Source organism: Rattus norvegicus, chromosome 8 (genome assembly GCF_036323735.1).
Source record: "Rattus norvegicus strain BN/NHsdMcwi chromosome 8, GRCr8, whole genome shotgun sequence".
Classification (NCBI taxonomy): Eukaryota; Metazoa; Chordata; class Mammalia; order Rodentia; family Muridae; genus Rattus; species Rattus norvegicus.
The window spans coordinates 119512148-119526012 of NC_086026.1; the positions used below are offsets into that span (position 1 = coordinate 119512148).

A 13865-nucleotide genomic window follows, 5' to 3' on the forward strand; every position below is an offset into this window, starting at 1 on the left:
GGGGCGGGTAAAGGCTTCCTAAATTGTTTATCCGAGTACAGAACCTATCGGACTTTGAATTGTCGCTATTCCACGAAGGGACCGTGGAGATGACTAGGGTCTTTCAACGACATTAATAATAACCTCGTCCATGAGGACCACTTGTAGCACTAACTGCGCGCAAGGTTCTGATCTAAGAGCTTTATGGAAGACAAGTGCCACCTTTTAGCTCTTGCCAAGTGTTGAGCTGGATGGGAAGAATCATCAGCCGACAGCAGGACAAACCTGCCTGCAGAGGAGCGGCGTCCTTTGATTGGGCAGATCCTTACCAAGTTTAGGATACCTACAGCCCACTCTCTCTAGGAAGCCTTCCCAGATGCTCCATTGGTGGCAACCTCTCCTTCCAGGGCCCAGCAACTCTTGTCATTTTTTTTGTTCCTTTGGCCTGAAGGAGATGGGTGCCTCATGCCTGCTTTAATGAATGAAGAAACTGAGGCCAAGACAAGCCAGATGAGAATTACAGGGACAGCAGGAACAAGGGATCTAGGTCTGGCTGAATCTTTTCTGGGCCACTGTCACCAACACTCTGTCCTTTCTTTGGGCCCAGACTGTGAAGTGAGGGAGCCCCTGATGTTGGATGGGTGTTCTTTGATAGGAGTAAGGGAAGATTTGCTAGGTTCGGACAGCTCCTATTGGTCCTGATCAGTATGAGTGCCCTATGCATCTTAGTTCGAGTTTAGATTTCCTAAGCAGACACCTTCTATGCCAGGGGCTGGCAGCCACCCTCCTCTCCTACTGTAAGGGAAGGTCCTAGGCAGAACCAGGTCAACCCAGGGTGACAGTGTAGTTAGGAAACAGTGGCAGGGCGCTGGGAGGGAAGATCATTGTCCTGTGGGCTAGCTTTATAACAGAAGCTCCAGACAGGGAGCCACGTTGCTAATGGGCCAGTCATCTCCTGAGAAGAGGAATAGAGGAAGGGATCAATGCATCTGTGACCGTCTGCTGCAGTCAAACTTCTTCCTCCTCCTGTTTTTTTTTTTTTTTTTAAATTTTGTGAGACAAGATTTCTTCTGTGTAGCCCTGACTGTCCTGGAACTTGCTCTGTAGACCAGGTTGGGCCGAACTCAGAGATCCATCCACCTGCCTCTGCCTCCCAAGTGCTGGGATTAAAGCCGTGTGCCACCACTGCCCTGTGCCCATCAAACTCTTTCTATACTGGGAGGAAAGAGTAGTTTTGTGGCGCTTATTTGGCCTTGGTTGCTGTTTTCTCTTATGCAGAGAAGGTAGCCTGACTCTGATTATGCTGCAGCTCTAGAAAGGGATGAGCGATCATTCTTGAGTTCAAAGGAAAAGGCCATGCACCCAGGCCTCAAACTCTGCAGGTCTGGAGCCTACGAGCAACTCATCGGGTGAGACCAAGGTGCCATTGGCTGCTCTCTGAAGAGAAGGGAGAGGCTGACCTCAGAATGAGATGGGAATGAGAGTGACCAAGGAAGATTTCTGGGTGTTTGTCTGGTAGTGAAGCTTTAAGGCATGGTTATTTTACGTGACCCAGACTGAACCCGAACCCACAATTCTGATGCCTCAGGCTCTGAAGTGCTGGAATTACAAACGTGCACCACCTCACCGGGCTCAGGGAGTGTTTCTCAAGGCATTCGCTCTTGAAAAATCGGCACAAGTGGATAAGAATGGGTAAGCATTCCAAGAGGGCAATCAGGAGAGGTGGGTGGTGGTTAGGCAAAACCAGAGCAATCGACTCACTCTATTCTCTTCCTCTCAGGTCTGATTCTACTTGCTTTCCACAAGTAAGTGTCGGACAAATCGAACCTTAACGCCTTTTTTCCCCCAACCCAGCTCACTTGCTGTACAGGTTGCTCCAGATCAAGGGGGCGTAGCCTTCTGTAGCAACTCAGCATTGATTGGATCTCAGGGTTTCATTGTCTCCCTTGGATTGGCCGAAAGACCTTCTTCTACTCACTGAGCCTGCGCGAGGCAGGAGCGAAAAGGAGGGGGGCCTCTGAAAAGATGGCGGCTGCTCCTGCCGGTGTGGGCCGCCTCGAGGAAGAGGCGCTGCGACGGAAAGAACGACTAAAAGCTCTCCGGGAGAAAACTGGGCGCAAGGTGAGGAACATGGAGAGATGCGGGTATGGCGGCCAGTGCTTTGGGTCAGTGGGAAGGTGGAGGACTACTAGGGAACCACTACAGCGAAAGTGCGCGTGCGCGGGAGAGTGGCGCATGCGCAGTAGGACGACGCTGAAGTCTGCTGCTGAGATAGGCTCGTTTCTTAAGACTGGGGGCGGACCTTGCTCCTGCGCTTTAGGAAGTTTTGTTTTGTGCGACAGCCTAGGTACTTCATCCTTGGTAGTTGTTGCAAGGCCGGCTTTTAACTTTACATGTTTGTTGGCTTCGGCGGCGTTTGTTTGTTTGTTTGTTTGTTTGTTTGTTTGTTTAACGTTTTTGATTGGTCCCATTGGCCGGGCCTTCCGACTCCTGCCGCCAGGGCTCCCCTAGGGTAAGACAGCTAGTGACTTTTCTGTAGACGTGCAGCTGGAGGTGATCCAGCAAAAGTCCAAAAGATGTCTGGGTGGACTGCAGGGAAAGAAAGCTGCCTTTTCTTTCCCTTCTTGTCTTGCTAGTCGTCTTAGTTCCAGATTCGGAAGCACTTTTCCTTAGCCACCGAGATACGGCCATCTCTACTTGCTGATCTTTCCAAAGTAATGAAATTCACTACTTGTGTGCAGACTTTGGCCGTGTCACTCGACACGGTGAGACTTGGGGACAAATTATTTTATGTTCTTTTTTCTTTTTTTTTTTTTGGTTCTTTTTTTCGGAGCTGGGGACCGAACCCAGGGCCTTGCGCTTCTTAGGCAAGCGCTCTACCGCTGAGCTAAGTCCCCAACCCCTTATTTTATGTTCTTAAGCCTGTTTTTTGTTTTTTTGTTTTTTGTTATTTGTTTTCACTTCTCCACCAGAGGAGTATGACACATTAACTTTCCGTGGTTATTTTGAAGTGTAAAAGGGAAAATCAGTAATTAAGACTTGTTCCACCACGCCCGACCTGCAGTAAGTTTTGAAATTAGTCTAAGTCCTGTAAGTCCTGTAACTTAGTTCCTTCTCAAGCTTTTTTTTTTTTTTTTTTTTGCCCTTTTTTGGCTATTGAGGTCCCTTCAAGATTGCACGAGAAGCTGGACTTCGTTGGCTCTGTTGTTATGTAGGCAAAAACGGTGTCCCTCATTCAACAAAAACAGATTTGCCAGAGGTGGGGGAAATTGGAGACTCCACTTTCGACTTAATAAACAAAAATGAGATTGGTCAGTCTTGGTTGGCTTTTGTTTGTTTTCCTTTCGGAATGGCTGCCTACTGTATATACCTTGTAGTACACTGTGAGAAAGCGAAAGGGAAGTGAGAGTTTGCCAAGCAGGCTTCTGCTTTTGTTGGCAGCCGGTGAGATCCATCAGATAATCATCCTCCTGCAGCCCAAACCCAGGGACACTCGGGCTGGGCTCTTACCCTCATCTGTCATCCTCTGTGTTAGTTTGAGGCAGGTTCTCTCCAGAGCTTGTGATTTGTTTGCTTTGAGTAGGCTGGCTGTCAACAAGCCCTGTAGGTCTTCCTGCCTCTGCCTCCCCTGTACTGGGATTAAGGCTCGTTCCACCATGCCCAGCTAGCAGTGAGTGTTGGAGTTCATCTAAATGCTGTAACTTAGTTCCTTCTCCAGATTGTTTTGGCTATTGAGGTTCCCTTAAGATTCCATATGAAGCTAGGGGCGGTGGTGCATGGTCGTTATCTCAGCACTTGAGAGGCTCAGGCACATTGAAAGGAGCCCCGTCTCAAAAGAGCAAAACAAAAAAGATTCCATCTGAATTTTGGAATGAGTTTTCCCTTTTATGTAAAGCACATTGTCAAGATTTTTGTAGGGATTGCCTTGGACCTGTAAGCCATTTGGGATGATGTCATCATTTTAAATGTGTTAAATCCACTAGTCCTGTTTAGGCCTTTTGTTTTTGAGATAGTAGACCAGTCATCATACTCACCAAGCAACAGAAGGCCTTGAATTTCTAGTCTTGCCTCCAACCTCCTAACACTGGGATTATGAGCATGACCCACCATGGGTTTTATATTTATATATTTATAAAGAGAGCTGGGGACTTTTTAAATGTGTGCTGGAATTTACCACTGAAGTAGTGTGGCTTACCTTTCCTTTGGCCAGGAGGAGCATGTGTCGGCAGATCTGTTTACTACTGTATTGGGTTCTTACACCTCTGCCTCCCTCCCAACCCTATCCCACTCTTATCCCTTCCATTCCCTCAACACTAGGTAGGAGAGAGAGAAGGTTAGAGGGAAGGGATGTAGACATATTTCAGCCAACAAAGTAGACTACTTCCTGCTGATTACGGGCTTTGAGTTCCTTGGGGCTATCTTTGCTGTCAGGATATCTCCAGATCTCCCACTTCTTCTCGCCTCTTTGCTCATGACCAGTTGACACACTACAGCAACAGGAACCCAGCGCAGCTGCCAGCCCTCTCAAGGCTCTCTCGTGTCTACCATTTCCAGAGTCCAGAATTAAACTATCTGTAGCTGGCAAAAACCATGCCCCTACTAGAGCATGAGGCAAATCACAATCACCTGCTTCGAAGCAGCCTCTCATCCCACACCTGGGAGTAAAACAAAAACATGTATTCACATAACTGGAATTTGAAAGAAACCAAAACTCTCACTGCAAGCGTGTACTACTGTTTGTGTGGATTTGAGTGTACAGGTGTGTCTGGACCCGTGTACATGTGGAGGCCAGATGTCAGCATTCGGTGTCTGTCTTGATTCCATTCCACCTTACTTTTGTGTGGGTGCATGTGCACGTTGTGATGCTCATGGAGGCCAGAGGTTGGCATCAGATGTGAGATAGGGTCAGAAATGGTGATACCTGCTGGCCGGCCAGCAAGCTACAGGGAGTCCCCTGGCTCTGCTACCTCTGCACTTGAGCTGCAGATGTTGCAACCGTGCTCAGCTTCTTTGTCGGTATGTGAGTTCTGGGCTCTGAGCTCAGGTTCTCTCCTGCTGGCAGAGCATGCATTTGACTGGCTGAGCCATTTCCCCAGCCCTCCCTGCTCTTCTCCCTGTTATTATTCTCACTCAGTCTAAAATTCATCACTTAGGTTAGGCTGGTGGCCAGTGAGCTCGCAAGGACACTGTCGAGGTCTGCCTCCCTCACTGTTGAGGTTACAGATGTATGTCACCAGGGGGTGGGGATTTAGCTCAGTGGTAGAGTGCTTGCCTAGCATGCCCAAGGCCCTGGGTTCGGTCCCCAGCTCCGGAAAAAAACAAAAACAAAAAAAATATCCCCCCCCATAAAAACAGATGTGTGTCACCTGACTTTTAAATGGTGTCGTGGGTGCTAGGAGTCTCAGAACTCAGGTCTTCATTCCTGCATGGCAGGTACTTTACTGAGTGACCCATATTCCTGGTCCCACTTTTTTTTTTTTTAACTCTTGTTATGCTGAGATGAAACCCAGGGTCTTAAGAGTGTTAATCCCTGGGTTGATGTGTTATTCATTTACTTACGAGGTGTGAAACTATTCCACTTTTTTTGTTTGTTTGTTTGTTTCTTCACGAGTCAGTCCAGTTTGTGTTTTTCTGTGACTGTTCATTTTCATTTCATCTAGATCATCCAGTTCTCTGACACACTGATTGCTATTTAATTGGGCTAACTTTTCACAGTTATGGTCTCAGAAAGCTTTGGGCATAATTCTAGAAAGTTTGCATATGGGAATTGCTTCTGCATTAGACTGGAGAGCTCACTATTGGTTCTTGGGATTTCCTCTCATTCCCTTTAAGAAGTAGGGGCTTGAAAGACAGCTCAGCAGTTAAGAACACCGTCTGCTTGTACAGATGACCCAGGCTCAGCTCTCAGCACCCACACGGCTCCTCACAATTGTCTATCATTCCAGTTCAAGAGGCTCCAACGCCCTCTTCTGGCCTCCACAGAGGTACATGGTACATGGACTGCAGGCAGGCAAACACTCACAAACATAAAATGAAAAAGGAGTAAATCTAAAAATAAAGTAGAAGTAACTGTAAAGTTCCCTCTTGAATAGAGGGTTTTGCCTTTTCCTGATTTCTTTCCCTATCTGTGAACTCTCTGGTGTAGGTGGAGGGTGTTGGTTTTTTGAGACAGGATGTATGTGTCCTTGGCTAGCCTGGAACTCATACAGATTTGCCTGCCTCTTCCAACCAAGTGCTGAGATTAAAAGGTGTGTGACAACAGGCAGGACACTTTCTATAGGCTCTTAATTTTGTCCCCACCCCCACCCCTAGGCCTTTTCCTCATTAGCAAAGCAAAGCACACATTTTTTTTCTTGATTTTTTTTTTTTTTTTCAGTTTGCAGGATAACATGTTAGGTTGGATTCCAAACAGGTCACTGGAGCTGGCAGTGCATTCCTTTGGCAGGAAAATATACCAAGCTTACCTTTCACAGGCTTCGGGCACTGCAGTGGAGCTGTGGGGAAAGCAGCCTCATGCAGTCACCGTCTGTTTTTCTGGGGAGACAAACACCAAGTACACTACATCTAGTGTTAGGTGCAGATAGCCCTGTCAAGGAAAGGAGGAGAGGGAGCTGGGATTTCCTGGAGTCTCTGTCTGTCTGTAGCTCTCACAGTTTCATTTATTACTGGGAGCAACAGCACTTTGAGGGTTAACTGGGCGAAGGTATCACCAGAGCAGCTTATCTTCTCTGCTCTTGATGACAGTCGATAAGGCAGCAGAGGAAGGAAGGCCTCACTGTTAGTTCATGGGGCAGCTGAAGCCATTTGCCCAAGACCACGTGACTAAGACCAATGGAGCAGCAGAGGAAGGAGAGACCCTGAGAACAGATGACAGCTCTCTTTTGTTTGGTTGGTTTTGTTTTGTTGTTTGTTTTTCAAGACAGGGTTTTTCTGTGTAGCCCTGGCTGTCCTGGAACTCACTCTGTAGACCAGGCTGGCCTGGAACTCACAGAGATCCACCTGCCTCTGCCCCCTTAATGCCGGGATTAAAGGGATGTCCCACCATTGCCTGGCTGACGATGATTCTTTGACACTCGGACTTTATTTATTTTTTGTGGCATTGATGATCAAATTTAGATCCTCAAGCCAGTTAAACATTCACCACAATGCTCTCCCATTAAGACAGAGTCTTGTTAAACTGGCTTTGGACTCATTCTGCAATCCAGACAAACCTTTTGAATTCGTAATCCTCCTGCCTCAGCCTCCTGAGTAGCTGGGATTCCAGGTCTGTGCCACTGCAGTTGCTGGTGCCCCTCCTCCTCCTCCTCCTTCTCCTCCTCCTCGAGTGATTTGAGGTGTTTGCTGAGGTGAGAGACGTGTGAGAGTGGCTTTGGAAGCTCCTTCCTACATAAATGCTTCTTGTGTGGTGCTGGGGATGGAGCTCAGCTCTAATGCATTCCAGCGGTATCCTCCACCACTGAGCCACACTCCTAAAATTAAAATATAATTTTAAATTATATTTCACATTTTGAATTTATGTCATTTCCCAAATTACCCGTGTGTGCTATGATCTTCCTCTCATGGTGCTAGGCACTACAAGACATGACTTGTTCCAGCCAGGCTTCTGCTGTTAGATGGCTGCAGTGAATTTGTGTTTTTACAGCAACCACCACACTGCTGCCACTAATGCCAGCTAACCTGTGGCTCACCGCTCCCAGCCAAAGGGAAAGGGCAGGTTGAGTCAGGAGGCCTTACTCCTATGGCTTGCACACAGCAGTTGCTCTCAGGTCCACAGCAGTGAGGCATGCAGAAAACAACTGGCTAGAAAAACCATGCAAAGTGTGCCTGCTACGGAGCGGTGAAGAGGTTCATCACCCCAGGCCTGGCACTGTGGTACTCAGTGAAATGTGATGCTGTAGAAGTTGAGTGAGCTGATCTACAAACTCCCAGCACCTGGTGTAAGAAATCATTCAGGACTTCAAACTGATTCGTACTTCCTGAGTGTAACTATTGGTGTTTTGCAGATAAAATGGAGGAGGTGAGGGCTGTCTGGCTGAGCCTTTGAAGATATCAGCCTCTGCTGCCTGTTTAAACCTCTAACTATTATGCCAACAGATACCCAGCTACCACACAGGCAGAGAACAGGCTTAAGAATCCACAGTAGGGACTGAGATGGCTCGGGAGTTAGGAGCCCCTGCTGCTCTTGCAGAGGACCTGGGTTTGGTTTTCAGCACCCACGGGCTGGCTAGCAGCCATCTATAACTTGAAGTTCAAGGGCTTCTTACCTGAGGGCACCAGACAAGTATGGTGTACGCACATGCAGGCAAAATGCTCAAATGAATAAAATAAATTTTAAAAAGAGAGGGCAATGGTCTACCACAGCTTCTCTCTTCCTTTCTTTCACATTTCTCGTGTGTGTGTCTGTGTGTCTGTGTGCAGGGTTGTGTAGTCCTCACGAGTGTTTTCAGAGCTTTTGCCCACTTCTGCAGAAACACTGCACCCATTAGGCCGTAACCACCGTCTCCTCCGCTGCAGCTCCAGCTTGCTTTCCCTGAATACCCTTGCTCAAGATCCTTCATTCAGATGGTGCCTGTCCTGTTGTGTTTGCCTGCTTTGCTTTGCATGAGTACAAACTTTCTTCTTTTAAGTATTATTAGGATGGCGATAAGGAGGTCAGAGAGCAACTGTGGAATCAGTTCTCTTCCCCCACCTTTATGTGGGACCCAGGAATCAAACTCTAGTCATCTCTAACCCATATTGCAAACCCAGTAGGCACAAATTCTCAGTGTTCAAGCATCAAGCATCAGGACCTTCTTTCTTTTTAAGGCTAAGTATAGCACATGTGGTGGTTTGTATATGCTTGGCCCAGGGAGTGGCACTGTTAGGAGGTGTGGCCTTGTTGGAGTGGGTGTGTCACTGTGGGTGTGGGCTTAAAGACCCTCATCCTAGCTGCCTGGAAATCAGTCTTCTCTTAGCTGCCTTCAGATGAAGATGTAGAACTCTCAGCTCCTGCTGCACCATGCCTGCCTGGATGCTGCCGTGCTCCTGCCTTGATGACACTGGACTGAACCTCTGAACCTGTAAGCTAGCCCCAATTAAATAAATGTCATCCTTGTAAGATTTGCCTTGGCCTTGGTTTCTGTTCCCAGCAGTAAAGCCCTAACTAAGACAGCACACCCTGGACTTGCACGTGCGTTTCCTGGGTTTCTGTTACTGAGGATTGAAGCCATGCGCAGCTTGAGCTCTGCCCAGGTTTCACCCCCACTGACTTATTATGCATTTATCCAGCAAGGGACACCTTTTGACTGTCGCTTGTGTGTGGCTCTCGCTCTTGTGGATACATACCCAGGAGTGCAGTTGCTGTATTAGTCACTCATTCTGGGTTGTCGTTTGTTGTCCTTGCTGTTGTTTTTTAAAGGGGGTCTGGGTATGGAGTCTAGGTTGGCCTTAAACTTAGCTATTGTATTGTGGCCCAGGCAGACTTCAGACTCAAGAGCTCCTGCCCTAGCCACCCAAGTACTGGGATCCTAGGCACGTTGTGCTTTCTATTTGATTTGATTTTTTTTTTTTTTTTTTTTTTTTGGTTCTTTTTTTCGGAGCTGGGGACCGAACCCAGGGCCTTGCGCTTCCTAGGCAAGCGCTCTACCACTGAGCTAAATCCCCAACCCCTCCCTAGGTCTTCTTTCTGTGGTGTCCTTTGGTCATGTCCTCTGATGTTCAAAAGTTCCCGAGTTTGGGGCACTCTTAAGTCGCCTGTTTTTAATTACGTTCCCTGTGTGTTTGCTGCCGTGCCTCATCCAGGTTCTGTTTGTTCTTTAATTTGTTTTATGTGTATGAGCGTTTTATCCACATGTGTATCTGCACCATGTCTGGGCCTGGGGCCGCTAGAGTCAGTGAAAGCATCAGATCCCCTAGGCCTGGAGTTACGGGTGAGCCACCATATTGGTGCTAGGAATTGAACCAGGATCCTCTGGAAGAGTCGCCAGTGCTCTGGACTGCGCCGCCATCTCTTCAACCTGGGTCTTTTGTTTGATTGCTTGTTTTCATTTTTGAGACATAATTTCATTACATAGCCCGGATTAGCCTGGCCTGGTATTCATGATGATTTTATCTTGTGTAGCACAGGCTACCCCAATTGCTATGACATGATGAAAGGAGAGAACCACCTTGAATTTGTAATCTTTCTACCTCAACTTCCCAAGTCCTGAGATTACAAATGTGGACTACTACATACCTGACTTCTCTTTTGTTTATCATCTTTTAAATATTGTTTGTTGGGGGGCTGTTGTGGTTATTTTATTTTAAATCTGTGTGTGTGTCTGTGCCTGTGTGTCTGTGTGTGTTTACACGCGTGTCAACTCACTAGTGGAAGGTCAAAGAACAGCTTTTGAGATGTGGTTCTCTCCTTTCATCATGTGGATCCCAGAAACCTCAGGCTTGGTAGGAAATAATTTTATTCTCTGTACTCCTGGGCTTCTTCTCTGAAGTTCTTAAGTGACATTTTCCCACCTTGCTCTCTGTGTGGTACGTGTCTGTCACTGAGCTACACTCTCAGGCCTGGTGTGATTTTTTTTTTTTTTAAATTAGGATGAATGCTCGGGGGAAAGGGAATAGAATTAATATGCCTTTCCAGTTTGCCTTTCAGTCTTTAACATACTGGAGGCAGTGCTCTGTTAGCTAAATTCTACTGTGTATAACACAGTGTCTGCCTAGCAAGTTTAGTAGATCCTTAGTAAAGTCAGTTTATTATACCCAGTTTCTCCTGTGTCTGAAGAAGGAGTGTCTAATTACTTTGAGTTGGTTTTCCAGCCCACAGTGGCTTCTTGTACCACAGGGTAAGTGGGGATACTGGGAGGAAGTGTGGACTTTCTGCTGTCTACAGGTAAGACCCCAGGAGGCCCTCCCTAGGGAGGAAGTGTGCCATATTGTTCGTTTCAGCCCTGTGATATGACAGTAGCCTCTATGAAGCTAAGCACTTTTCTTCTCCTATACCTGCCAGTGGGAGCACTTTGACCTTTACAGCTGTCCTTGATGGCCCCCAGAAGTTGGTGGCAGGTCCTCTGTGGGCTCCTCCTGGGTGGATTGGTTTCTCCTATTGTTTTGTCCCCCACCCCAAGTATAAGCTCCTAAGAGTGGTATTCAGTTAGAAGCAGTCCTTAGGTTGTGGGCAGTGAAGACAGACAAGACTTGGAATCACATTGTTTCTGTGTACTGGGTACACAGGTCTGTGTAGGAGACACACAGCTTTCTAAGTTTACAAAACACTTACTGGTGAGCCAACCTGCTGTGACAGGTCTGTGAGAGACACAGCACAAGAGGCTCAGGCTGGGTCCTAGAGGGGAAATGATGGTGCCTGGAATCTAGGGCCTGCAAGTCCTGTGGGGAGGTAGATGCCGTTGAGGTCACAGTGCTGCCCAAAGCAGTGTTGTATGGTCAGCCAGCCCTGGTGGGCAGCTGGAAAGTCCAAGCACAGTGTACTCTGTACTCCTGGGCTTAGTGTCGGGAAGTCAAGTTGGGTCTGAGGCAGCTTCATGGAAAGAAGCTTGCGTTGAGCCATGGGGTGGGAGGTGAGCATGGGGTGGGAGGTGAGCATGGGGTGGGAGGTGAGCCATGGGGTGGGAGGTGAGCCACTGGGTGGGAGGTGAGCATGGAGTGGGAGGTGAGCATGGGGTGGGAGGTGAGCATGGGGTGGGAGGTGAGCATGGGGTGGGAGGTGAGCATGGGGTGGGAGGTGAGCCACTGGGTGGGAGGTGAGCATGGGGTGGGAGGTGAGCCACTGGGTGGGAGGTGAGCCACGGGGTGGGAGGTGAGCCACGGGGTGGGAGGTGAGCCACTGGGTGGGAGGTGAGCCACGGGGTGGGAGGTGAGCCACGGGGTGGGAGGTGAGCCACGGGGTGGGAGGTGAGCATGGGGTGGGAGGTGAGCATGGGGTGGGAAGTGAGCCACGGGGTGGGAGGTGAGCATGGGGTGGGAGGTGAGCCATGGTCATCAGGGGAGCTGAAGGAAGAGTCTTCCAAGGAGCAGTTCAGAGGTGGGGACATTCAGGGGCACAGAGATGGCAGCAGAGACACTGTGGAGGATTTGATAGCGAGTGCTTTGCAGTGATTGAGGCAGGGATACAGTTTGCCCCGAAAGTGCAGGGTGATTGGTGACCTAATCCTGCTGCAGCCAGGATCCATGATTTCCAACTGGAGAGCAGCTATCCTGGCCTCTTTCCTTTGTTGTAGTTGAACCTTTTTTTTCATCTCTTCTCTCCTTTGTTTCTTTTTTCTTCTGTTTTGTTTTGGCATTCTTCCAGAAGTTTCCATCTAAATGGGTAGGTGAGCAGTTTCAAGACCGTGTGGATGGATCTCTTTAGTGCGTCCAGCAGGGCCGTATGAGGTCACTTTGTCCTCTTTTGACCCCTCTCTTCCTTAGTGTCCAAATGTAGTCACTGTAAAAGTGGTTGACTTGGCATAAACCCCATGACTGTTGTTGGCTTCTGGAGTATTGGGTCAGAACCTGCTGTCTTTTGCTTCCGTGACAAGGACAGAGAGATCAGTGGTGTTCCACCTACCTTTAGGGGTTGGATATGACCTTGGAGACAAGAGCTGATTGACAGCTTGTAGTCTCATCCATAGCTCCTGGACTGGCAGCTGTAGGGACTGGAGAGGTCTGTGCAGTAGAACTTTATGTAGTTATGATTATCTGTATCTTTACTATTCTGACCCATAGCCACAACTTCCACATAGCTCTTAGCCCTTGACATGTGGCTAGTGTGAAACTCAGTTGTAGATAACTATTCTTAAGTGGCCACCTGCAGCTCTGGGTGCCTCATCAAACAGCACAGCTCTGAGGCCCTAACCCTTACATAAGGACCATATTTCTACCTGAATCCCCTTTACTAGGATTTGAGGGAAGATAGTAAGTATAAGCCCAGAGAACCCCCAGGCCGCAGGAGATTTGAGCTGAAGTGTCCATCTTCATGGCCACAACCTCCAGCAGATGACAGTCTCATGCCTCCTGTGTGTGCACCCCGACAATGGAGTGCTGTGGCTCTGAGCTGCACACTTAGGACACACAGCACAGAGAGGGGACAGCACTGGGGTAGAAAGCACCTTCTGACCTATGAGGAGCAAGGTGGGACCATGGCCAGTGTGTCTGGATGTGAGAGGAGCAGGAGGGACAGCGATAAGAGAGGACAGGGAGTACAGGACAGCATGTGCTGTGTGCAGGGCACATTGCTCCATGTCCTGCCTGTGCCTCAGCTTGATGTCTCTGTCCCCATCCTATATGGCCATAGCCTCAGGCCCAAAAGCCTGGTTGCAAAGACAGCCCACCCCAACCCCTGAGTTGACAACCTCTTGCATATTGGCAGTCATAACAGTTGCGTAGCCATTTAAGGCAACATCGCACCTTGTATTCAGTCCTAGAGTTAGATGTTAGTTCACTCCTGTTTACCAGACCAGGAAATCTAAGGCCTAATGAACCTGTCCCAGCGACGCTTTGACATTGCTTTTCCTGTGTTGCGCCTTAGAACCTGGCCTCATTACTTCATTTCTCACCTCCAGTGTTTAGGGCTCTGCAGTCCCCATGAAGGAACCTCCTGTCCTTTGATCAGAGACTGTTGTCAGACTGCCTGGTGTAGCCCAGGCCTGGTGGTGTGACGGAGATAGCATGGGTATCTGTGCCAGGCATATCTGGCTTAAACCTCAGCTCCAAGATCTTGAGCAAATCTTTAAAGCTTTGCCCACCCTCCACCCCATTATCTGTAGAATTGAGATGTGGCTTCTGCCTTCATTGGTAGCTTCATGATAAGAAACAACGAAAGCTACAAGTGTCTGGCACAGGGCCTCTCATAAACAAAGTATGGTTTTTTTTTTTTTCCTTATCTTCTTGAAGGGAGGGAGGTCCAGGTAGTCCTCTAG

The 13865-nt window shown here is 48.3% G+C and overlaps 1 protein-coding gene across 2 annotated transcripts in view; it reads left to right on the plus strand.

Annotated features, from left to right (window-relative positions):
- Positions 1-859: 859 nt before the first annotated feature.
- The window catches only part of Ccdc12 (coiled-coil domain containing 12), a 51796-nt gene continuing 38790 nt past the window's right edge, over positions 860-13865 (plus strand). The window contains exons 1-2 of one of the 2 annotated variants that reach the window (XM_006243970.5): positions 860-1671; positions 1834-2100. In XM_006243970.5, coding sequence (XP_006244032.1) covers positions 2005-2100 — 96 coding nt within the window. In that variant the 5' untranslated portion in view covers positions 860-1671; positions 1834-2004. 2 annotated transcript variants of the gene reach the window in all.